The 26,910-nt window shown below is 44.1% G+C and overlaps 1 protein-coding gene across 3 annotated transcripts; it reads right to left on the bottom strand.

Annotated features, from left to right (window-relative positions):
- Positions 1-81: 81 nt before the first annotated feature.
- On the bottom strand, positions 82-23,623 carry gulp1b (GULP PTB domain containing engulfment adaptor 1b). Of its 3 annotated transcripts, XM_035527298.1 has the most exons (12): positions 23,312-23,623; positions 13,214-13,308; positions 9,663-9,725; positions 6,894-6,955; positions 6,039-6,110; positions 5,195-5,293; positions 4,899-5,036; positions 4,683-4,799; positions 4,341-4,427; positions 3,168-3,303; positions 2,882-2,976; positions 82-981 (listed from the first exon to the last, which is right to left on the bottom strand). In XM_035527298.1, exons 3-12 carry the CDS (start codon positions 9,688-9,690, stop codon positions 913-915), a joined length of 903 nt encoding a protein of 300 aa, XP_035383191.1. In that variant the 5' UTR covers positions 9,691-9,725; positions 13,214-13,308; positions 23,312-23,623; the 3' UTR covers positions 82-912. The 3 variants fall into 3 exon arrangements, with proteins under 3 accessions (XP_035383191.1, XP_035383189.1, XP_035383184.1); XM_035527296.1 differs by lacking the exon at positions 13,214-13,308; XM_035527291.1 differs by lacking the exons at positions 13,214-13,308; positions 23,312-23,623 and adding an exon at positions 11,218-11,318.
- Positions 23,624-26,910: the final 3,287 nt, after the last annotated feature.

The raw sequence follows: 26,910 nt of genomic DNA on the forward strand, positions 1-26,910 counted from the left end.
TCAGTAAGGAACCATTTGACTGAGAATTAATTTACACGTGAACATTAATAGGTCTTTTTTAAACTTTCTCTGAACACAGTGTTTCATTAAAGAATGATTGTATTAATTTGTGATATAATCTTTTATATACACATGCTTATCATGACATCACTATTTTTGTTTTTCCATCAGAATATATTAATCTTCATATCAGGATCCAGATGGCTTAAGAATATTAAAAGCAAATTTAATACATGGCATATCAAATACAACGCAAATCAATACTTATTGAAAACTATCAAGTGTAGCAATATATTTTTTTTAAAACACTTTAAAAGTGAATATCTTTGGTAAAGATAAAAATATTTAATGATCAGTGAGTATTTACTGAATATAATATTGAACACATTATAAAGCAAAAAGACATCTGCACTAATTACTGTATGCGCACACGTCAGTAGTAGTATGAGAGAAAATGCAAATGTCTCTGTGAAAAAGAGAAAAATCCATCTAAAAATTAACACTAAAATCTTGTGGAGCTTCCCACTGTTACAAGCCCTGGTAGTTTCCAGGGCAACCCCTAGCAGTTTCCAGGGCAACCCTTTATAGTTTCCAGGACTTCTCAAGAAGCTGGAACCCAGTTTTCTGGCAATCACCCCTGAAGCCAAAAGCATGTGTGGGCTTGTACGCTGGAAACAGTACTTTCAGTGAATTCAGTTCTAAGTCTTGGTATGAGTCTCAACAATTCCTTAACTGTAACATTCAGATAATACAAACAATGATCATCAGTAAAATTATATGGAAAATCTCTGTAGTCTGATTATATACAGTATAAAAATAGAAACAACCTGTCCCATGGCTTTGTCAAATGTAAATAGAAGCTCTCCAACGTTGTTAGAAGTTTAGATGTCCACACAGACATGGTCTTGGACATCAGTATCTGTCTGCTTGATCCGTGGAAAATATGGTGCCCTCCAAAGTCAGACCCATCTGGAACCCTTCCTAATAGAGTAAAACACAGTACCGGAGCGGCGAGACCGCAGCAAACGCTGTTAGCAGCTACAACTGCTGTGATATGGACTGGGCATGATAATGATATGGAAATTTATTCAACAAGCACATGAATAAAATTTATCCAAAGAAATTGAGTTTATCACATTGGGTGTATAATTACAGGATGAAAATTAAAATCTAAAGAGATGGATTTTATATCTTAAGCTGCACCAGTGTGTTTATGGTAAATTAACAGAGTTGGTTTCATATGTTTCTTGTATTCTGAATCTGTAATTTGTTTTACTTTTTTTTTTTTTTTTTTTTACACACTTTGTGTGTTCATTATCATGGAGAACTAGGTCTAGTTTAACTCATGAAGGAAATGAGGTCTTCATTACAACACACGAGGGCCCAAACCCTGAAGGCATGCACATGTCACAGTGGGGCCAGGTGGACCAAATAAGTGTGCACTGCAACTGAAACGTTCACATGCAATTTCGTCCTGCCGGCGGGTCGCCGGCTCCCGCAGACACGTCTCGCTGCGGGTCTAACGAGGACGGCACAACTGAAACGTGCTCAAACACTCGGGTGTGCACGGCCCTTGGCTGTCTCGATGTATACCATGCTTCACAGCACGCCAAGCGCAGCACACTCGTGCAACATGGAAACGTCGCCATGCAGGGCAATATCGACGGGCTGTGTCATCGCAGCGGGTGCGTCCTGTCGCAGTTGCAAATGCGCTTCTATTAAACCCACCAAGCACCTCACATCATGAAGGAGAAGAGGATGTGATGTGTGTGATTAGTGGGGTGGGGGGGTTTATGAACACTTTACGAACCATCTCTGCCGCTGTGTGGGAGGGGAGAGCAGGAGGTGAGGGAAAGGGAATAAGAGAGTGAGAAAGAGAGAAAGAAAGAGAGAAAGAAAGAGCGATAGAGTGGGAGGTCATTTAATATTCGCTTCTAAATTTACTGATGCTGCATATAAATGCCATTCTCAGGAGATAACAGCCTGAGTGGTCTTAGACCCAGAACCTCCTTAATATTCATGAATAATTCTACATTAGGGGATATTAAAAGTTGAAAGGTGTGCACATCCAGAGAGACTTAGTCAAGTGGCTGTTGCCTGCATGATCTATTTGATCTACTAACACCGTTGGCCTGTTTTTGAAAAAAAATGTCTGGAGTCTGTGATGAACACACGTGCCTGATATTTCCCTCTTCCCTAGATTAGGATTGCTGTCTTCATCCCACTTCAAAGTGTCAGGGCTGCATATTTTAAAAGTCATCTTTACACACATCGCGCCAAAACATTTGTCTGAAGAATCGACTCAAGCTGATCTAAGGGTGAGCTTGGCTCTCATGTCTACCTCCACTGAAGAGCTTGGCTCTCATGTCTACCTCCACTGAAGAGCTTGGCTCTCATGTCTACCTCCACTGAAGAGCTTGGCTCTCATGTCTACCTCCACTGAAGAGCTTGGCTCTCATGTCTACCTCCACTGAAGAGCTTGGCTCTCATGTCTACCTCCACTGAAGAGCTTGGCTCTCATGTCTACCTCCACTGAAGAGCTTGGCTCTCATGTCTACCTCCACTGAAGAGCTTGGCTCTCATGTCTACCTCCACTGAAGAGCTTGGCTCTCATGTCTACCTCCACTGAAGAGCTTGGCTCTCATGTCTACCTCCACTGAAGAGCTTGGCTCTTATATCTACCTCCACTGAAGAGCTTGGCTCTTATATCTACCTCCACTGAAGAGCTTGGCTCTTATGTCTACCTCCACTGAAAAGCCATTTCTATGCAGCGACCATCACCAGCACATCTCCACAGCTGTGAACGGGCTAACTGAACTCTTGTGGAGAGCCTGCTCTGTGCGACGCTGTCGCTCTTCTGAGCGCAGTGTGACGAGCCCACCTGTATCTCGTCCAGCTTGGACTGGATGTCAGGTGTGTAGTCAGCGAAGCCGCAGATGAACGGGTCAAAGGGCTCCGCGCCAAACAGATCCACACCTGGGGAGCAGTGAGGGCCATGACTAAGTTTATTAGACATTACAACAACCATCACGCTTTGTTTCACACCTGCTTCGGGCGCACGGGCAGGTGCAGTCTGATAAATGGGACCTATTTGTGGAAATCTGCACTCATTGTTTATTGAGGAGCATCTTTTCCTGCGTGTGTGTGTCTGAATGATGGGGACCCACCTCTGTTTTTGGGGGACAGCAAGGGAAGAGGCAGAGTCACATTACAGATCGGTATCCTTGACACAGGAGACGTGGGCGTGAATGGCACCATGTCAAATATGTCTGTAGAGGGCACTCTCGCTGGGATGCTCCCGGCCTGAGAACATGGGCAAGATCCTTATGTTATACCGTACATTGTAAACAATAGAAAAAGCATATACACATTATATATACACACACATACACATTATATATACACACACATACACATATATATATATATATATATATATATATATATATATATATATATATATATATATATATATATATATATATATATATATATAGAAACACACACACACACACACACACACACACACACACACACACATACATTGTTCATGGTATATTCATTATACCATTGGCTCATATATTGTTAATACATATATTGTTAATACAGTTAATACATGTGAATCAAACACTTAACAGCCAAGCAGAAAAACACTTTTACACGAGGTCGAGGAATACTGAGTTCATTCAACATCTGAAAGTGGGCGGGCTTAGCGGGAGGTGGGGTTAACAGGTCTGCCGACTGGTTGGATTCAGGTGAACTGACAGGTGTTAGTGTGACAGAGGAAATCTCTAGAGAGGACACGGAGGTGACATCATCTCCACAGCTGGAAGGAGAGGGCCTCTGCAGCAGATGCGCCACACCAGGTGAGTCAACATGTAACAGCTGCAGTTACAAAAGAACGGAACACACCAGGTGAGTCAACACGTAACAGCTGCAGTTACAAAAGAACAGAACACACCAGGTGAGTCAACACGTAACAGCTGCAGTTACAAAAGAACAGAACACACCAGGTGAGTCAACACGTAACAGCTGCAGTTACAAAAGAACAGAACACACCAGGTGAGTCAACACGTAACAGCTGCAGTTACAAAAGAACAGAACACACCAGGCGTGTCAGTTACAGAAGTGTGGAACAGAAATCGGGAGACAACATGGTACACGAAGCAGAAGCAGACAGAAGAGACACAGTGAGACAACTGACCTTGTTTACTACAGAATAAAAGTGCTAAACATTCTTTAGAAAGGTCAAAAGGATGTGCAGTTAGTAGTTGGGTCTTCTATACATTTAATAATTCAACAAATTAACAAATCTTCTAAATAATCTGATGTGGGCCTACTGGTGATGCCTGGGTGCTCAACAGTTGATCTTCCAGTTCCTGAAGTTGCTTTTTGAGCTTTGAGTTTTCCATTTCCAAGTCCTGAATCTAAAATAGCAACAACAACAAAAAATATTTTTTCCATAAAATGTCCTATCCTTGATAATGCACATCTATTTAACAAAAACTAATCAAATTCATGTTTACAACTGCTTGTAATTGAAACTGTAATTGTAGTCAAAACACTTCTTTTCATAGACACAAATTCACACATATGTACAGTAGTAGTAATTAATTCTTGTGGTTTTGGATTTGCATTCGTGCAGTTAGTTAGGAAACGCGCGTGCCAAGTCTTCATCTCACCCGCTTCTGGAAGTTGCCTATCTGTTGTCTCGTTTCCACGTCCTTCCCTCCAGACTCCAGGAACTTTGTATATGCCAGGTCAAACGCCTGCCCGATAGCGACCGTGATCTCCTCCGCCTGAGACAGCCAATCGCCCACAGGGGCGGTTAATAACAGGAGCGCGTGTACAGTGCATCGCCGTTAACGGGCGTTGTTACGGTGGCGACACAGACGTACGCATTTCTCACTGTCGAACACGTAGCACAGGTGCTTTTTGGTGTTGAGCTCCGTGCAGATGTATGCGAAGATTCGCTCGTCGGTTTTGTCGTCAGCGCAGAACGACATTCGGTGTAGCTGGCTGTTGTGCAGGATATCCTGAAGAGCACGAGGAGTGAGATTACAGACACCTGTGGGGTCTTTACACCCGGAACATCGTGACAGTATTAACCCTATAAGACTAATATAACAATGTACTATATATTACTAACATAAACTATGCAGTAGGTCTGTGTGCAAGGGCCGTTACTGGTTACCTTTGTTTTTGGATCCAGTATTTTCACTCCATATATAGAGATTTGTAACTCAACTTTGGGAATTTTTTCCCCCTCTGACTTTCTAATGTGGCTTTGGAACTGGGGGAAAACACGAACAAACAAACAAACCAACCAACCAACCAACCAATCCCATCATTACGTGTTGTTTCAACAGGACAGTCCATAACAGTCAATGATGCTAGAGGGCCACTAGAGGGCAACAAAAATTCAGAAAACCATCATAAAAAAATCATCATAAATTTGTGCGTCGTCCAATATATTTGAAGAACCAAACGTTTGTCTAATAAAATGAGCAGTTTTAATTGGATATGGACTAAGTAAACGTCAACATGATTTACATCAGTTTAAAAATACACATCAGTTTTACAATAAATTATTAGTATAATCAGGATTTAAATTCCAATCAGAGCCTTCTAGTTCAGGTGTTGAATTTTACCCACTTTATTAGCTGAAAAGGTGAATCTCTTTTATCACTGTCTGAAAATCCACATTATCAGAAAAACTGCCCCGAGGGCATGTCAGGTTAAGGTGATAAAACCTCATTATAATCAGAGCCAAGACCTGTGGAACTTCAGTCAACTAAAGCTGCACTTTTATCCACATTCCTAGGGTTAAGATTTGGTAGGGGCTAGAAGATTAAAATGAACTTGCCCGTTAAAATGTCTGAAGATTGATTTTTAATTAGTGTGGAAATTACAGCTTCACACTTGGGAACATTAAAAAAACAGTCAGCAAATATTTATGTTCTGTAAATTCAGTGAATAATGTGTGGTTTTCTCTCTCTCTCTCTCTCTCTCTCTCTCTCTTTCTCTCTCACACATACCTTCAGTTTTCTTACAGCTATGCGAACAACATCTGTGCCTTTTGGTTGGTCGACCTCTGTGATTCCCAAAAACTGCATGAACAAATAGACACACACACAAAGAAAAAACATTTCAATACATTTCCAAATCTTACTACTTCATTACTGTAGAGGACCTCAATGCCCATATGTGTTTACGTTTCTGTTCAGAAGGGGAGGGGAAATCATGCGAGTTGTGCAGGCAGTGAGGAAGAGGAGGGTGCTGAAGGGGTCTTTAAGCTGCTCCAGCCATTAACCCCCCATAAGATCTCAACATCATCCTCGTTAAGCACTTAACATCATCCTCGTTAAGCATTTAACATCATCCTCGTTAAGCATTTAACATCATCCTCGTTAAGAGCAAATGAAGCATCTGCGCATCTTTTGTAAATCTGCTATGAACAAATGGTATACTTTATAGAATACCTGTATTTATAGGCACACAGGCACACACACACAGTAAGTGCATTGTACAGTACTCTATACTGCACTGTATAGAATATATACAATGTCACACAGCAGCACAGTAAGGTGATAGAAGTGCATGTGTGTGTATTCCTTTCTATGGCAAGAACTGTTCAAGGTTCGCACTGCTGAGTCTAGACTAAATCGCTCAGGTTGATGTATTACAGTGTGATTGTAATAAAAGTTTAATCAGTTTGATACTGATTTTTCTGTAATGAGCCGAATGCACACCACACAGAGCTCATAACAGAGACAGAGAGAGAGCAATACTCCACCCTTACACCACCTTACTCCACCCTATTCCACCACCCTTACAGCTCTTTACACCGTCCTACTCCACCCTTACACCATCTTACTCCACCCTTACACCACCTTAGCGCTGTAGGTCACGTGGTGCTGGACGAGGACTTCGGGGTTATGCATGCTGGGTTTATCTGCAAAAAACCACAAAGAGATCAAGTTGAAAAATAAAGTAATACAACTTGTAGTGCCACTTTATATATATATATATATATATATATATATAGTGCAAGCATTTTGGCCCAAAATACAGGAAGTGGAACACTAGCTGTGGTGTTTATAGGCAGAGACTTACACATGACTGAAAGTCATCCTTCATACCGATCTGCCAGCATTAGCAAAAAATATGGCTTATGCTGACATTTTCAACATCACTGCAGAGTTGATTTTCTCCGTTTATGAGCAGTCATGTGCTTATTGTCAGCCTGAGGAATTTGTTTTTTTACCATCATCAGTCCAGAAAGCTGGAAAACCTGCTTTATTCAACACCGTTTTCTAATGACTTTGCTTTGTAGTCCAACCCTCCTCAGGGAGGAAGTGTGTAGTGTATCTTTATAAGGTATAAATCTTGCTCTGCCCATGCAGTAAGTATCTGGGGTGTGCTGCTGTTGCCAGTGCGCAGGGGGACAAACATGTCGCGCATGCGCTCGCTGCTTCCCCCGCACCTCTCCGTATGGGAGGGGAAAACGTACACTGATGAACGGCATGTGGGTGGACTGTGGCCACTGTGTTGACCTGAGTCAGCAGGCTTGGTTTAGAGAGGGACGTGGGGAGAGAGAGGGAGAGAGAGAAAGTGTTCCCTAGAGTCACAGAGCAACGCCACAACACTGTCCAAAAACAGCTCTTTGTAAAATGAAGTGCTCGACAAGAACACTGTTTATTTGACACCTCAATCAGAGAGCCGATAGAACCCCCTTCTCTGGCTGTCACAGACCCGTCTGTTAGTGCAGTTTCCATCTGGCCCGAGCACTGCAGTTAAAGCAGTACGGTCAAGGGGACTGACGGGACCACGGCGCACTCTCACTCGGAGTCGACGGCAATAAAACAAGAAAGCACATAAAATCACCCGGGCACTAAACGAAACTGTCCAAGCAGGGAAAACACAACCGATTATAGCGGCATACCGCTACTGCGATTACGTTACCAGCAAATCAATTGCTCAACAACAACACAGATGCTTTTTAGGCATCGCCCACGTCCAACGTTGGGCGGTGTGGATGTTTTAGGACACATGAGACCTGCGCAGTAGAATTTGTGTTGCCCGGAGAAAGGTTACAGGGCTACTGGGTGACTTTTTTTCCTCTCTTGAGTAAAAGAGTTGCTCTATTATGGCCATTAGGCACAGAGAGAAACACTGATCATCACTAATCATACCTGAATGCAAAACACTCAGTGGTCCAGATTGGTGAGCATGCTACAGGTATGAGGAGTTGCAAACTGATCTTTGGTCAGGAAGGTGGAAGCGTTGGCACGTGGAGTTCCCCCGTATTTTGGCACTCATGATTTCCAGAAGGAATTAAACAAATTATTGTAGAAATAGTTAAATGTTTCTGAACTGCAACCTTCTTGTCTGTTTGTGAGATCAGAAGGTCATTTATATTACTTATTAAACCATTAACAAAAAAACAGGCCTCATGCGTATTTCTTAAGTAATGTCGGATTTTTGTCATGTAAAAGTCAAAAGTTACAAGTAATCATTTCCTGGATGTTCAACCAACATACCACCCTTTCACATAAAAGATGACATTCCAAAGTGTGTTCAGCAACACAAACCTGAATGGTTATTAAGTTCAGGACATTCAGGCGTTTCAACACAAAGTTTCACCCGATCCACTGATTTCAGGTGTCGCACATGTCAATAAAGCGATACAACATGCGACTCTCAGCAAAAACCAACCTTGTTAAGGAATCATTATCTTCTTCTGCACGAGCGAGGGCGCGCACGCTGAAACTAAGGACTTTCTGCCGAGCAGAGAATCCCAACAGGATCCAGGAGCTATTCCGACCCGCCTCCAGGAGAGACCGGAGCAGGAGATAACCTCCAGCTAGCGTGGGCAGACTCGACAGATAGGTGTAGAGGCCGCCACCATTAATATAACATCAGTCTGCAAGACAGGCTTTGCGCAGGCTGTGAGCCGCCCGCCTGAAGGAACGGGCATGACTAGGATTCCAGACATCCCATCCGTCTTGTTTTAATTTGTCCGAGACTAAGAAAGGAAACCCAGGAAAAGGCTGCTAAAGGGATTTGGAATGACATTTTATGACTTTTGTAGCAAGTTATCATGCTAATAAATCTGCCTCGCCTGAGACGTGGTGAAATCATAGCTTTTGCGGGGTCATTTTAGGTGAGGGCTTCATTTCAGTGCTGTTTTTCGCACTGTTTGGAAGGAAATGGTTTATTGTCTTAGCAGGGGGACATAAAAATGATTAAAAGAATCCAAAGCCCCGGTGCTGGCTGGGGGCAGACACCCCTCGTTTGTAAGAGCTTCAACAGGCCCAGGGCCCGGTCACACATCATGCCTGCACTAAATTACACACTGTGGCGATTCTCTGACGGATCTGTGAAGTGTTGGGCCTGGCTTTTATCTAGGCCAAGCACCGCTGGGCGCTGTGGGGGAGAAATGCATGGCGTTGGCACTCTCCGCACTCCCGTTTAGTCAGCGCGGGTCCCTGACAGCTCACTTCCTGCTCGGAATTTCGACAGCGGCTCCGGTCATGGCCAGTGCAGAGTCAACAGGGCGGCCCTCGGCATGTGTGTCTCGGGGAAGTGCCGAACCCGGTGGAAGAGAAGGATTATCAACTGGCTGGAGGTGTCAATCAAACGGTTGGCTAATTTCCTACCCCTCTTCCTGCCGAAGGCTTTGTTCATTGTGAAGAGGCTGAGATGATCTGGGGAGGGTCCACCTGAGGGAGAGAGAGAGAGAGAGAGAGAGAGAGAGAGAGCGAGACTGTAAAAGAGGAGTAACCTATCTTGATTGCATCAGTGGCCAAAATGAACTATATCAACAGCTTGTTTAATTGATGCAGTGCAATTGAATCGGCCCTGCAGACAGACTTGCAACAGAAAATGCGATTCCTGCAATTCCAGTGAATGCAACAAGAATAAAGCACGGATCGGAGACTTTATAAGTGACGTCATGGACACTGAGAACATTTCAGGCCGGCAGGTAAAGTGACAGAATGAATTAACTTAATCTTAATAAGTCAGGATACATGACTTAGCTCAGTGGTTAAGGTACTTGACCAGTAATTGGAAGGTTACTGGTTCGAGCCCCACCACTGCTGAGCTCCTGTAGTCAGTCATGATTGTAAATTGCTTTGGATAAAAGTGTCATGTATATCTTATAATAGTAGGTTCTGCCACAGAAGAGAGAGGCAGTTTGAAGATGCAGAAGTCCCAGTGGGTTACAGACATGACCCTGACACAGTGGCCTTCCTGGTTCCTGCCCAGTAGGGTCTTCTTTTTTTTTCCCTCTTAAACACTGAAATCTGCCCACAACCAGAACACTCGTCACACTGATAGGGAAGAGGTGGAAATGACAACCTTTGCTTTATGCCAGTGTGCACATCATCTAACACAGATTAAGAGCACTCAGCCTGAATTTACCACTGCAAGATTGAGATCGCTCTCAAATAGACATGTCAGAGGGACCCCTTGTGCACTTGATACTTACCTTTAACCAGGTGCGCTGAAAGCCCTGACACGACAGCATGCCAAGAAACTCAGCAGTGACCGGTGAAAAGGAACACTGCTGTCATGACCACAGACTGCTGTTGCAACTAAACCTGCCGTTTTGTAACTCGACTCCTGTGTTGTGAAGTGTGTGTTTGAAGTGCTGCTCCTTCCAAAACAGTATGCATTATTAGCAAGCCACCACCAAGATCTGCCTTGGCAATGCTGAGACTGGTTTCTCACCCAGTGTTGTTGCATCGGCCAGGCAGCTGTCAGCAAGCTCTTACTGTATAAAAGTCTGCAGTATTTGAAAACATGCTATTTAAAGAGACAAATAACAGTTTTATCTTGGATTTAGCCTGGATTACAGTTTTTAATGATGTTGTTTTTAAAGCACTCTATTCTCAGAATTCCTGGTTATAAAGACACGCCTATTTATTTAGTTTCTTTCCTTGTTTTTTCTATTGTTGTTTTTTTTTTGGGACTCTTTTTCGTCCGCTTCTAACTTTGGCAAAGATTTCAAATCAGATTTAATTGTCTCTTTTGACTTTCATCCCATTTGTTTGCTCAGTTGACGCTGCCTGCGAATATCTTTCCTTTTGTCTCCTCGTTAATGTCTTTTGTGACCTCTTATGTTGCGTTTATCAAACAACGTTTAATAAAAGCAGGGAAAGAAAATGTTAAAAGCAAGCGTCGAGTCTGTAGCCTTCAGGTGGAACATACCCATCCGTGTGAAGAGCCCAGTGGAGAAGAAAGGAGACCTAACGGCGCACGGTTGGACCGGGACAGTTATTCCGTGGAGATCGATGTCCTCGGCGGTGGAGAATAACGGTTATTGACGCGCCTCCAGTACCGGCGGTCCATTTCAGACCATCAAAATGTACTTTTACTTAAGTGTCTCGTCAAAGAGCGTTACGGTGGGACTTATCGTCGCGAGCTGCCGGGCAAGCGAGGCTTTTGCATGGTTAAACAGAGCGCGGAGTCGCGAGGAACGTGTGCAGTGTAACGTAATGTCCATTTAATTACGTTCCGCGCGCGGAAGAAACGTGGAAAGCGCAGAGCAACCTTGACGGGGTCGTTTCAAAGTTGGACTCGAAAACCGGGCGGCTGAAAAAACCAACCCCAGTTCAATCGTCTTTCGGATCAAACACAACTCCACCACATTTAAATCGGGAATTTAAATCGCGCGGTGCTGCGATTGCGTGCCGCTTCGTGAATATCAACGCGTGTCACGCGCATGCATGCCCCTGTCTCGGGGTGTCCTGAACAGAGATGACTCACGTGCCCTAAATACAAACCTACAAATCTTTTACTGCAACATACAGCACACACCAGCATCCGAAGGCAAGACTGCAAGACTTTTGCCCTGGTACTCAGAACAATAATCACGCCACAACCTGCTTGACTAAAATTCTTTGACATTGTGGCAAACAGATGGAGTTTTTTACACTACAGTCCTTTAAGTAGTAAACCGTCGGTTCTTGAAGCTGATGTGTTGGAATCCATAAAATCAGCGAGCATGAGTATTTCTGGCAAGGACCAAATTGTGGTGGCCAGACTGGGTCCGAGCGTCTCCAAAACGCCGGGTCTCATGGGGTGTTCCCAGTGCACAGTGGTTAGTACCCACGAAGGAAGGACAACCAGTGAACTGGTGATGGGAACGGGGCACAGGGCTGAGTGTGTGTTTGGAGCGAAAGCCAACACTTAGTCCGATCGCACAGAAGAGCTGTATTAGCATAAATTACCCTGAGCATCGCAGTTTGGTGTGTTGGGGTGCTGCATAACCAGAGGGGCCCTGCTGACCCCAACACTCCACACAGGGATTACCGGAACAAGGTCTGGTGAGAGCCAAACATGGACCTCAATTTAAATATTCTAATACTGCAAGCGTGTATTGGACATGCACTAATTATACTGTGGCTCATCAGCCAATCACGGAAATGCCGCAATTGCAACCGTAATCGCAACAAGCAGAACGCATATTTATTATTAGATTTTAAAGCCTCCAGATGAATGAACATGACCCCAGTTTTGCTCCAGTGAATGTCCTGTATCACCTTTCCGTCTGGTTTTAATATTCTGGGCTGCATGTCCTGTAATGACTTTTGCAATGTCCCCTAAAATCCAGTCGTGTGCCACACAAAACAGCCCAGAGGTATGTGCGCAAGGGTGACGGATAGCTTATTAAAAAAGCTGACAAGCCCGCAATCCTGATGGGCCAGGGCTAAAATAAGTCACTAAGTCACACACGGAGTCTGTGTGCCATGAGTGACGCTCACCGCTCGCAGACCGAGGATGGCTGCGCACATTTGCCTCACGCGCACTGCCGTCCCGTTAAAAGCTGAGCTCGATTTGATCAAACCAGCCGAGCACCGCTTAGCGTTTCACAAGCGATCTGGATTTCCAGTCGGTGGAGCTCATTTCTGGGGAACCACGAGCCACATGGAAGTGTGTAGCATTCTTGCTTGCGCCACGTTTGTCGTGAGGCACATCATCTCACGTGTCCGCATATTAAGTGCTCTCGCGTGCTCCTGTCAGTTGCAACAGGTGAATGAAATCATTTGAAATCATGGAAATTAGGAGAAAAACCAGCAATTAATTAATTTGCTTAGATTCATTGAAAAGTGCAATTAATTTTCAAAGCATTGGTGATGTTTGTGCAGCTTTATGCAATGACCAGCAATACATGAACAGGTATAAACAAGAACTACTGACACACCATTTCATCCGTGCTCCTTTCCAGCTAAGAAGGCGGGCCAGAGTTTTCCACATATACGGGGTTCAGAGGCGGGGTGATGACATGCTTCACGGTGCCTGTAATCTCATTAAACGGACAGTTAGGAAAACCAATTAGAACACAGCGGCGCATGGGGAATGACTAAATGTGGAATATGCAGATGCACTGGCTCTAGTTTTCATGTTCTGCTGTCCTGTGGTGGACCCATTAGAGAAACACTGGGTCAAATCCCCTTTAAGGTCAGCGTTATCAATATATTCATAACAAACTTTCATTGAAGTGACCAATTACTGTTATAAGCAAGTAATTTAATGTTATTCTAATTGACAAATATATATTTTCAACTGAGATCTCGCTCTCTCTCTATGGTTTTACATTGAATGGCATTTCCATATAAAAGACACACAATGCACAGCTCATCTGGCTATACAGCAGGATATAATTATGTCAGCAAAGACACAGTGGTAGACATTGATCAGTGGTGCTGTTTACTTAGAAGACTTGACCTGTATTCAAGCAATGATGCATGACTCATGTATACTGACTGGGTACTAATGAAGTGAACATTCTTGTGTTCTGGTAATCAGGCAGAAGAATGAAGCCCTTATACAAAATGTATCAGCAGCACGCGGATCATAGGGGCACTGCCTCACCTTCTTGGCAAGACAAATCGCTGGCGAATAACGAGGCAGGTCCATAAATCTTTGGGCGGTGATGGCGGGAGTGCCCGTTCTGAGCTAAAATCCGTTTGAATAACTTCCCCGTAATCTTCGGGCCTGTTTCTGCGTGATAAGGACGCGGCCCTCACACAGCTCCGCGGATGTCCACTTCACTTCAAACGTGCCCAAGTCTCGCTGTCATCTGTCCGTTCCCGAGCCAGTGGGTTTGTCACTTTCCCTCCACAGTGTGAGTCCAAGGGCGGCCGAAATAAACGTGTCCTGTTTCCCTTCTCTTGCATATTATTGAAAGGACACGTGGAGAGGAAGGTACCTGTAACTGTACCCAGCTGGGATGTGGCCTGCCTGCTAGGGCAAAGAGACGCTCGCGAGGCCTACAGCGCTCGAGCTTTAATGAGGCCTTCAGAGAGAAAACAAACACGACGATACACGATTTAGCAGTCCTGACACCCCACGTCGCACTCATCTGTGTTTGTCTTTGTTGTGTGGGCTGTCAGACAAACCGTAAAACGCTTGGGTAGTTTGGGTGCTTTGCTCGAGCGCAGAGTTTATAAGAAATGCGTATAAAGGAGTGATGAGAATGGGGCGGTGCGATGCCGTCTCGAACAGAGAAGGGGATCCGACGGAACGGGCCGAGCGGGTTTCCACGCCCAGCCAAATTGAATTGATGTAGAAATGGCACAGTGCCACTTATTCTGCTGCTGTCTGAGGTCTGCATGCTTGGAGAAGCGCCAGGCAGGGTGGCACAGTGGCGCCGCAACCCTGTAGCTGAGCGGATCAACACGGGAAAACAAGTAAACAAACAAACGCCACTGCGACATTGTTTCTACAGACAAAAGGGCCCTGCTGTGTTCTAAATCGGAGCTGAGATGGTGCAATACGTCTGCAAATTCATCTGTTCTGAACAAGAGCATCAAAAATAAAAATAGTACAACAACAAAAAAAAGGTGATGCTAAAGAACTGGTGTGTCCCCAGAAGCAGAGCACCAGTCTGTCTGAGAACAGTGAAGCTCCACACGATCCGTTAAGCAATGGAGCCTTAACAACAGTGCCTTTGGTTAAATGTAGCGTCTTTACCCAATAACAGCTTGTCGTCAAAATAACAGATGAGGTCTTTTCTCTTTCTTCATCTCCAAGAGTGTGTCCTTGTATGAAAGCTACGCCTGTCTTCTTCTGTGCTCTTTTTTTGCATTAAAATTAGGTGTGACTTAATAAATGGCTGAAGAAAATGATTCGCTTAGACATTATATTCATTTGACAGTGACTTCATGATGAAATTTAAGACTCAGGGGCCTAAACGTTGTGTGCTCCCACCCATCCTGTCTGCAAAAGGACCTGCATCACTAAAGCAAATGGCAGCAAATTCATAATTCACTGCGCTAAATAATAAAAGGCTTTTGGCATTACCACACTGAATAATGAAAAACTGCTCATCTGGCTGAACCGCTCCCCAGAACTCCAGAGCATCGTGGCTGAGTTCCACTCCGAATCCTCGCAGGATTGAAAACGTGAACGTGTGCTGCGCGTTACGCTCCTCGTGAGGACAGATGTTGTGGATTCAAGAAGGAAAAAAAGCACTTGAACTTTCAGATTTGTTTCATAATCTCAGTTTATGAGATTCGGTCCTCGCGTTGCAAAGTGGGAAGTGTTGTTTTGAACGCGCGGTTTATGGAGGGGGAGTTAAATTTGAAACGGACAGGGCAGTCTCATCACCCTCGTCCGTATCATCCATCATACCTTAATGCTAAATGGACTCTGTCAGGAATTTAATAGCAGAGAAATTACAGCCATCCATTTCAGCTTGTGCAACTACTGAAACCAAGCCAGCAGCTGTGTGTGTGTGTGTGTGTGTGTGTGTGTGTGTCTGTGTGTGTGTGTGTGAGACTGGGTTAACGCCAGGCTCGGTGGGTTTCATAATCCTGCTTGCTGATCAGTAATACTGTATTTCTTAAGAATAATTCCATTACGAAATGTCATAATTTGGTAGTTAATTCTAAGCGCATTTCCATTAAAATAAGCATTTTATGGGTGGACAACAAATCCTTGAAACTAATACCACACAGACAACAAACATAGCCCTGGTTACACACACACAAATAAAGTTTTTATTTAGCCATGACTTCAACTAACTCAAACTTGTGCTTCTGCTGTACACACAATAAGCAGAACAGTGATTGATATTTTACATTCACTTTTTCTTCTTGTTTACTGAATGTTCAGAAGAAGCACAACAAACTTGGGCCAGCACAAACAGCGTGGGGGCCTCACACACACAAACACACACACACACACACACACACAGTGCACTTTTCCCAACAATGCCACATTATTTCCTGTGCACCACTGGAGACCATGCTGGCTCAGGAAACACACGATAGCACCACTACGGGAGGCTGGGAATGTTCTGGCTAAGCTGAAACTGTTGGCATAGGGCTCTTTTCTGCAGACATGCGGGGGTGTGTGTGTGTGTGTGTGTGTGTGTGTTTGCAGGGGGCCTCCTCCTGCCCAGGTAGCGAAGCACCTGGTATTGTGCCAGTGGGGCTCAGGAAACAGACTGTACCCAGGGCTACACTGTTAGGACACAACTCTGACCCTTGTCTGTGATACAATGGCTAAAATTTACATGACCCTACAGCCTAAATTACCCATCGTTATTACCCTGCATTGTTGACCACAGCAGGACTGGAACTCAAACCCGAACGTCAGCTTTAAAGCACATTTCAAGAATTCTGAAGAAATCATACTCCCAAATAGGAATTCGTACTTCCAAGTGCTTTGAACAGGACTTTCATCAGAGGCCAATACCTAGTTAGCTCTTCTATTTAGCTTTAATGTACTGCTCACAATACCCTAATTTATACAGGTACCAGCATGTGGGCTGTCGGTCTCTCACAGTGAACGATGGTCTAGGTTTGCATAAGAAGGCACGATGCAACAGTGAAAAATGCGCGTGGCGTTCTCTACTTTACGGACTATACGGATGTGCAAATGGTCGTTCATTTTCATAATGGGCTCCCCGCGTGATGGATGCGGCGGAACACCGGAAGCTTCAGCTGTACCTCTGCCTCGACGGCATTGCATCGGCTGGCCTCTCTGTCTTCTGCACTGGTTTCTTTCATTAGACATCCCCCCCCCCCCCCCCCATGGCCTCGTTTGACCATCCGATAAAACACAAAGGCTGAGAATTCATTACTCATAAAACGGAACGCACGAACCAAGACACGTGTCTTCAAGATACCGGCAAATGAATGCAGAATTAAGAGACCTCACAGGAAATATGACTGCAATTTAGCCCGCAATTTCACGCCTTGACGAGCGAAACTATAGCTCTGGAAGCAACGAGAACGCCCAGGTGGCACACCCCGTGCGTGGCGTAGACCACAATGATTGAGTTTTTCACCACATACCATTTTCAGTGTGTTTTCTTTGGTAAGCAGCTGACATAGACACGTCATGTGCATGTTTACAGCACATGGCACGGTGGGGATTCAAACCCATCCCTGTTATACTAAAAATCTCATGTTGGATCACACCTGGTTTCCTTTACTACTTAAAATAATCAGCATCTCTCACTAATACGTAAGCACGTTATCTGATCCGACTCACGGCTTTGAAATTTCAAAGGCGTCACGCAACACAAAGGGCTTGGGATTTTGTTCAGATTTACAGTGCTCAGATCATTATGAATGAAGTTTTAAAACACTGCCAAACATAAGCAGACAGGAACAAGTCTGTGAATACATTGGAATATTCTAGACTTCTCCGTGAATTATTCCTAAAATGACGTCTTATCTTCAATTAAATCATAAATGAACTATCAGCACACAGGAATGTACAGTGCCACGTCCTTATTAGACAAACGGCTTAACCAATCAGGATCATTTATGGTCACTGTTGGTCTGAATCATTATATCTGGTTAGTCACTGGCAATAACCTCAGCTGTGTTGCACACATTAAGTCCATCACAGCAGTTGGAAAGTTCTTCAGCCTGCCACTCTATGCAAGTCTATTTCAGCATAAGTGTATATTTTTAGATGTCTTGCGTTCAGTGTTTGGACAGCAGAAACATGCCTTGACGTTCTAGTGCAGAATCCTCACACAAGTCAGAGTTCATTGGCTTCAGTTAATTCCACAGCGTGGTCTTGTTTGTTTGATTGTGAGAGGCCTGCTTCCAGGTGAAGTACCAGTGGTGCTCAAGTTCTGGTGCCTAATGGTGGACCGACAAAAACCCAGGTCTTAAAACCTAAAGAACTCGTCATCTGGGGTCTTCTAGAATATTGCATAATACAAGTCCATGTCTGAATTGACTTGAATACCTAACTCTGATTGCCCTCTTTTCAAGTTGTTATTCTCCTAGAGGTTCGTGTACCTTTTCTACCAATAAACATTTAAGCCATTTGTTTAATAAAAAATGGTAATGTGAAATAACCTTTGTAATTATTTCTGACTTGAATAAAGATCAGACAACATGGCATGCAGACAGCCATGTAATTACAAATGGTTTGCAAACATTTCCTAAAATGTAAAATATCTGTTTTGGTTCCAAGGCAGCCACTAGCAATTGGTTTGTTTTCACATATCTGATCTTTCACCAAACAGCAAAACCCAAAACCCTGAAAAAAAGGCTCATACACCCATGTTAATTTTAGATAACTTCCATCATCTTCTATCTCCCACAAGGCACTTCCTGTTTTCCCCCCACAGAGGAAATTGTGTAAAAGAATGCATGTCCGAGGGGAAGCGGGCGCTAGTGAGCGCAGATGTCTCGCCCTTCCTGGGAAGGGCCGCGGTTTGCTCAGATTGGGGCCAGACAGGCGCTTCTAAGAAGGCCTTGGGAGGATCATGTGACTGCTTCTCTGTGGTGCCCTGTTGGGCCACAATGACTTCCAGGGTTCATCTCACCTGGGTCCCCTGCACTGAGAGCATCGCCCACTCAGGTGGTGATGTACAGGTCATCTCTGCCCCAGTGAGCTTAGAGCACTCCGCGCATTGCTGCAGAAAAGCTGCCCCTCCGTCTCGCTGCATTTTGCTGTGGCGCGTGACCTACATACAGCTTCTTTAGGAGCCTATCGCCGGTGCTGGCCTGCGTCTAACTGACACCTTTTAGCATCCACTTGCCCAGCCTCTAAAACAAACCATCCTTGAGGTTCCCTGAGGTAGCAGGTCTGATCAATGTGGTGGGCCCACAAACGCTCCCTTCATCTCAGTGTCTGACTCAGGCAAGTCTCGTAAATGCACGCGCCTTCGGACGGCACGAGCCGCACTGTTGCTACGTTAATTGAAGTTAAAAGGATGCCTGATGCTACTGGGAGTTCAGGGTTGGCAACCCCCCCCCCGAAAAACAGCCTCATGATTATTCGGGACTGGAGATGAACAACTTTTGGAAACCAAATAAAGGAGACACTTCTAAGACTGCAGTAATGCAGTGACCGCCTGAGCGCATAAAGCGTAGTCAATAAGATGGGCAGAGTGTACTGGGTTATTAACGTAGACCTGCAAGGCTGTCACATAAGGTGTGTTAATTACATGTCATTAGAAGGGTATATTCATTCAATCCACCAGTAAGTCCGGTTGTGAATAACCATCAAGAGCCGTTAGAGCGAGACGGAGGCGCTGCGTATAGCGGGAATGCACTGAATGTTCACCACAGAACTCCAGAGCATTGCCTATAATAACGTGTAAAGATCCTGTTTTTTGCAGTCAATACAGTGCATTTTTGATGGCCTTTTGATATTATTAACTAATTGTACCCCACAGGGAAAAAATTTTTTTCTGTTTAAATCATGCTGTCAGACTGATTGTCTCAGGGGTCGGGCATCAGTATCTACGCACCAAATCACAAAGAAACAATCTTTAATTGAACATCTAAATTTAAGTGGATTGAATCATTATTGTCATTAAACAGTGGCTTTCGCTTACCAACCCAATTCATTATGAACAAATGAGTTTTAGATGACTTCAGACACACGAAAAACACGTATACTGAAAACTCGACGTTCTGGAACAGACGCTCAAGCGTGGTGGACACTAGATGAAAGAATGTGTAATAGTTGAGAGTCCAGGTTGCATCAGCAGAATGGAGCAGGCAGGTTCTAAACTTCTCCTTCTTGAGATGGTACATAACAGAGCAGCCGTTTCACTGGGTTACGGAGGACAGCACTCACCAGGCTGCCCTGAAAAGGGCCTTGAGAAATGCATGTGTGTGTCCCAGCTTGATGTAAACATAGGAGAGGAATCCAATCTTTGAGGGAGCTAAACGCGTTCAAAGCAATAGCACATTAAAACATAGATGTTCATCATTTGGTGGGGCACGTCTTTGTGCTTTGTATCAGAAATTGCGATAGGAAAGTGCTGAATGACTGAGATTAGAACTCAAACTGAAACAGCACCGCCCCGTTTGATTGTCCCAACTTTAACGAAACTGTGTCCTAAAGGGCAAACTTCTGGGAAAAAGGTATTTCTAGTCAAATAAATTTTCATTGTAATGGTATAGTGCAATATAATGTGACAGAAGAGAATAATATATTATAGAGATAGTGTGTCGTGAAGCCTGCTCTGTGTTATGAATTGTATCATGTCCTGGCTGTATTATTTTATACCTGTTTATGAGGTATGAAATAATTCTGTCTATTTATTAAGGTCTTTGTGATTAAGACCATCCTGTCATGGCCGGGAAACACAACAACCGTCCTACTGAGAAAAAGGACAGTTGTTAGAAAGTTGTTCAGTAAATCTGAACAAAACGTATCGATAACACACTGGCGGGTGCCAGACATGATGGAGTGAACACTAATAGCTTTGTCAGTATTAAACACCATCCTCACACACACACAACCCTGCAAATGCATGAGATGATTCTTCCATGGATCAGTTTTTCCCATTATGGGAAGAAATAAGTCATTAATTTACCTTGAGAAATCAACATGGCCACAGCACGTCAGAGGAAAACAAAAAAAAAGGAAACACACTCACTGCAATTCTTGTTTAATCTCAGATCAATAAAGCACTCTTATCAAATCACCACGTCGAGGATCACAGTATGCGCGGCTAGGCATACCCTGGGCCTGCTCAGCCATTAGCAGGAGAGCAGCGCAACATCACGCACGTCTCGGACGTACTTCTCTATGGGTCAAAAGACAGCGAGCGCTTTGAACGCGTGCTGCGGACAGCGGCCCTCCTAGGAAGACGATCCGAGCAGATCTGAGCAGATGGGAGGCTCACGTTCGATTGCCTGTAACATGCAGAAGCTGAAAATAAACCCCCCCAAAAAGCCCAAATGCGCTTGACTCTTCCATGTCTGGTAACCCCTCGTAGTGGAGTGTAGTGATGACTCTTCCATGTCTGGTAACCCTTCGTAGTGGAGTGTAGTGATGACTCTTCCATGTCTGGTAACCCTTCGTAGTGGAGTGTAGTGACCGTTCACAGGCAGAAGCTGGAACCTGACCAATCCAGCTTACTGAGCTGCCGGAAAGCGGAACTTGCAAATTCCTGCGTCAAAAATACTTCTTAACGTCTGACGGCAGCACAAAAGGAACGGATTACTCTGTCAGACAGCACTCTTCACTGCCCGGGTCGCCTCATCTCCGTGTGTGTGTGTGTTGGCACGGGAATGGATGAAGACCTCCAACAGCTTCCAGCCTTTTACTGGAGGGTTTACGGCAAGCGTAGCTCGTACTAGCCTTAATTCTAAGTCTCCAGCTGTTTTTGTCAGAGCCTCTGCACAGAATGCATGTCTGTTTCTTTCTCCCGTGTTCCACCTCCCTGCTAAAATAACAGCGCAGCACAGATGCCGTAATAGCACATAATGGCCGTGGAGGAGCTCGCCTGATCTAATGGTCTGTGATTCGGTAATGAGCTCTGCCATAACAGCCAGTTATACAACAAACAAAAAAAAGCAACAGGGACCAGTTTGAGGTCAGATGAATCTGACTTCTTACAGCACCAACGTGGAGGAGTGGCGGCCTAGAAGCCGTTACTGACCGTAAATGTCCCCCCACGTATGCGCATGCGCGATTTAGCGATCGAGTGGTACTGTAACGCATGGTGAAGAAAGCTGAGTTTGTGCGCACGCTACAGTAGTCTCCGGGGGCTACACCCCGCCACACAAATAGGACAGTAGTGAAGATGTAGACAGCAAAGAAACACGAGCCAGCTTATGGACGCATTTAAAAGACACTGTACAAGACAGAATGGCCATGTAATGAAGAAGACTGAAAGGAAAAGAATTAGTTACAAAAACTAATCAAGCAACCACAAAACTGTGACTACACCCTCACAATTACCAGTAACCAATATATTATTATTAACCCGATGACATAACCATTATAAACAATTATCATCAATCAATTATGATGATTAATAAACTGCACTGAGTGGCCCTGGTCTGTGTCCACACATCATGACTGTAAGACATACCAGTGTCTACAGCAGAGACAACGTCTGGCAGCGGTTTCAGAAACATTGAGAGCGCCCGATAACGTGAGCACCACAGTAATGAACATGTTCACATTGGTAGAGCAATGTGTCCTATGCAAATGGATCTGTGTACACGGGACCCTTGGGTGCATGCAAATTATCCTCTGGTAATTATGCATGTATTCCCAGCCCCTGTAACTAAATTAACATGAGGAAACATTTGATTAAGTACCACGCTGACTTTTTTTCCCCCAGTTAAAAACCCCACTATTTTAAGGAGCTTTTATGCTTCCATTTGTACCTTCCAGGCTCTCGAGACAGACATGGATCATGGTGTCGTTGAGAAAGGGGCAAGTTGCTCCCCATCGACAAGCCTGAGGTAAAAAATCTAACCGTGTCGTCCTCTCGGTGACTGTTCAAGGACACCTGCACAACAAGAAGCATGTCACGAGCACTGTAAGTCTTAAACACCCATGTAGGATGGTTCTTCTGGAGCTAGCGCGCAACGACGCAGGTAACTTGAACCGACACGTTGGGATTACTGTGCACTTCCAACCACTTTATTTGTGGAATGTAGACGTTGTTGTTTTATTTTTCAATTGCACGAAATATTTAAACAAGGTTTAAAAAAAAACGGCAGCGCACATTTTATTATCACCGTCCACCACAACCCAGCCGCACACGCGCCACACGCGCTGTCTCGCTCCGTGTCGTAGCTCCACACGTTTAACACCGACTTGGCTACGATATCGTTGTCTGACGCCGATACATCATGCAAACAACAAAGCAATGGTCTAAATTTAAATGCATCAAGCTTTTGAAAGTGGTTTCAGAGCAAGTTAAGACGTTAAACACGGAATAACAAAGTTAACTTCAACTTTAAATGCCTTCCACATATTTGGAACATCGTTAAGCATAAAGGAAACCATCAAAAGCACAGGCTGCAGGGTAAATGTAGCTTGTATATGTAGTCAAAGAATAACTCACAAGTGGTGATTCCTTTTGTAGTTCCGCGCCAGCTGCGCCCAGCTACTAGCAGTCGGCGCGCGCTCACTCCTGGCTTTACTCTAGCTAATAAAAAAGTTTAATGACGTCAGGAAGACATTAAAAACGGCGCTTTTCTACTGGAATATACAACCTGCCACCAGTTTAAAGGGGCCGCACGCTATATCCTCTCAGAAGAACGACGCTCTTGTAGATGTTTTTAATAAAACCACACGAGCGCTCACGATGCATAAAGACACTTCGCAGTGCGGAATGTTGTGCGCTGCTCGCGCTCGCCTCGCGCTTCGGGGCCGTGCTGTAATGGATGAGATTGCAGGGCTCCACGTGTGGCCTCCGTAGCCCAGTTTATGACGGCGACGTGCGTAGGCAAAGGACAGGATAGCGGAGGCGTCGCGCGTTGCTTCGACACAACGAGCGCGTGCCGTTTGTTTTTACAGGTGGACTTTTTGGTTTGAAACTTGGGCAAACTCGAGACTGAGTCCAAGTAGCCTAAATGACACACAATGATGTGAAAAAAGTGTTTTGGGTGTTGCTGCCAGTCAGCTGTTGCAGAGGTGATTGGTGCATACCGTTCACCTGTGTTTGCCTGTTTCATTTCTGTGCATTTGCACATGTTAGTCACGAGCATAAACAAGAGCCGATCTCGGTTAAAACGCATGTCGTGTTCCGTGCCAACCGGACGCGCGGTCAGAACTCTCTTTGCTTTCAGTCCCTTTATTAACCAACTGCGTTGTTTATTGTAAGATTTCTCTGCTGTGGCAGCATGGCACTGATATGTTCATCCTAATAGTAATTAGTTTATTTGGAATATAATGTTTTATGGAACGCTGCAGAAATTCGATCAAAACTTTAAAAGTAGAACGAAGCCGTATCACGAGACATTTTAAGGTGTTATTGGGAAACACTACCATTCTGAATACTATGCTCGCTAAATTAATGAGCAAGCAAATAGCCTACAATAAATTTGCATACAGACATTAAAATGTATTTTGTGTGAATATTTTATTAAACCAAAGCGCGGCAGGTGTGCAGATCGACGTTTCAGAGAGCTCGCAATGAACTGCATGTCGAAACAGCCTGCGGTCGGAATTCTCATGACAAAACACAAATTACAAATATAATTTGAAAGCGTATCTCTCAAATAAACCAAATTACAGACGAAATGAATCAGATACACACTTGAGAGTTTACCCCGTCCGTCAGCACGGAAGAACACGCACACTCTCTCTCTCTCTCTCTCTCTCTCTCTCTCTCTCTCTCTCTCTCTCTCTCTCTCTCTCTCTCTCTGAGACTCCTGGGTGGTATCATGACAGTTTGGCCTACATTAGTTAATTTGGTTCTTCAGTTTAATGTTGTCATCTTGTTCTTTGCTTCAGTGAGAAATAACTTTTAAAAGGTCAGTCATAGGACTCTCTGAGTATCCCTGAATATAATTTGTAGTTGCATCAGTTTTTTTGGTATTGCAGATACACATACCCATTGCACCGCATTATGGATATAAATAGTTTTTGCTGACACATTTGTAGAATAATTTACTGTAAGTTTGTTGGTTGATGTTACATTATGTTCATTATAAGTCAGTAAAACTTTCCTAATTAGCATTGGTTTAAATACATCTATGAGCTTTTATTTTATAATTCATTAAACATGTTAGAAAACAGGTATTTAGTACGTTATCAATGATTAGTACCTTCATCATCTTCGTCCCACCTCTCTCATCCTCTTCCTGAGCAGTTCGGGCTACCTTTGCACCAGTCTGGATCAAACATGCCATGTGGAAACATTGTTGTCATAGTAATGATCTAGGAGCAGCACATCCGGATGAGCAGGAGTGGCTGCATGGCACATCAAACCTGTCAACTCCTTTGGCATTTTCAGATTACGGGTGACTAAAATTAAGATAAAGGCATCTTAGCTTGATTAAGAATGCCTGTATCAATATGTCCATCTCCAATATCACCATAATATGGGTAGGGAAGTTGTTCGTGAATGTACATTACAAATAACTGAAATACTTGATTTGTTCCTGATCAGTTTATTATCAAACAAGCTTATAGGTTTCTTATGAACTCATCACGATTACAAAGTGTGGCCAAAAGTCATAGTCTTTGTGCTTAGATCATTAGAAGTGTCCAGTGAGTATAGGTACAAATTAGGCCTCATTAATAAAAAGTGCAACTGAGAGCAAGTTCTTAAAAGGCTAATTGAAGAGGTTGCCTAGGAATAACTGTTACCTTTTGTTGCTGTCACGGTAACCGTGTAACCATGGGATGTCACAACTGAGTCGTTCTCCACAGAGGAGGCAGTGAGGGTGTCTGAGAATTGCATCACACGGACAGACTAACGGTGTGGTTTAAACTCAGAGGACCATGGTTAGTTTCCCTAATACTAGCGTGGCTTCTCCCTCCGCCCCTCTCCCACCCTCTCAGTCCTGCCCCCTCCCGCTCTCTCTCTCTCTCCCTCTCTCTCCCTCTCTCTCCCTCTCTCTCTCTCCCTCTCTCTCTCTCTCTCTCTCCCCTTCTCTCTCTCTCTCTCGCTCTCTCGCTCTCTCCCTCTCTCTCCCTCTCTCTCTCTCTCTCTGGTTGTGACTCCTTGGGGAGGCTGTTGTAGACAGTGATGGAAATGATGTACGTGAGACCCCAGGCAGCGGCAGCATAAACATTAACAGCTGTCAGGTGGTCGTTTGATAGGGGGACAGACACAAGACAAAGTGAATATTTGAAAATAACCCTGGGAGAGAGACAGAGGAGAAAGAGAGAGAGACAGAGACAGAGATAGAGGGACAGAGGGAGGAAGGAGAGACAGACAGACAGATAGACAGACAGACAGATAGACAGACAGACAGACAGACAGATCGATAGATAGACAGACAGACAGATCGATAGATCGATAGACAGACAGACAGACAGACAGACAGACAGACAGACAGACAGACAGACAGATAGATAGATAGATAGATAGATAGATAGATAGATAGATAGATAGATAGATAGATAGATAGATAGATAGATAGATAGATAGATAGATAGATAGATAGATAGATAGATAGATAGATAAATTCATTCATTCATTCATTTTTGGTTGTGTTAACTGGGATTTTGTCCATAAAGCTTGACCTGGAGAGTTTGGGTGTTTTCACGAGTTGTATTTAAGATTGCATTATCATAACTGTTTAGTGCTGGCTGTGATCACTGCTGCATGCAAAAATAATTCCATTTCATCCAATTCAGTGATGATTTGATATAACATCAGGAAAAGCAAAAAAGAGATCTGAGGATTTGAGGGGTAAATAAATTAGGTCATGAATTCACGTTCTTAGTTTCAAAGCAGGTCCAATTTATTCCTTTGTCAGCGATAAAACCTCTCTTTTAACGTTGCTTTGTGTTGCTGATGTAGTCTGGATTATGTAGATAAAGATCAGTGCATAAAGGCTGTGTTGATTCGATTAGCACGGGAGAACAGTCGCACTGCTTATACACACACTGAGATATCTACACACACTTTTTAAAGGTGCTTGATGGAAAGGTGACCAAAGAATGCAGTGTGTTGCCGAGGTTAACACAACGGCGTTGGTCCAGCCG

The sequence above is a fragment of the Electrophorus electricus genome, chromosome 1, assembly GCF_013358815.1.
Source record: "Electrophorus electricus isolate fEleEle1 chromosome 1, fEleEle1.pri, whole genome shotgun sequence".
NCBI classification, from domain to species: Eukaryota; Metazoa; Chordata; class Actinopteri; order Gymnotiformes; family Gymnotidae; genus Electrophorus; species Electrophorus electricus.

Coding starts and splice junctions, on each gene's coding strand:
- gulp1b (XM_035527291.1), bottom strand. Junction 5,037..5,194: donor TACTGGATCCAAAAACAAAG/GTAACCAGTAAC, acceptor CGTGCTCTTCAG/GATATCCTGCACAACAGCCA. Junction 2,977..3,167: donor GCTGTCCCCCAAAAACAGAG/GTGGGTCCCCAT, acceptor ACTGCTCCCCAG/GTGTGGATCTGTTTGGCGCG.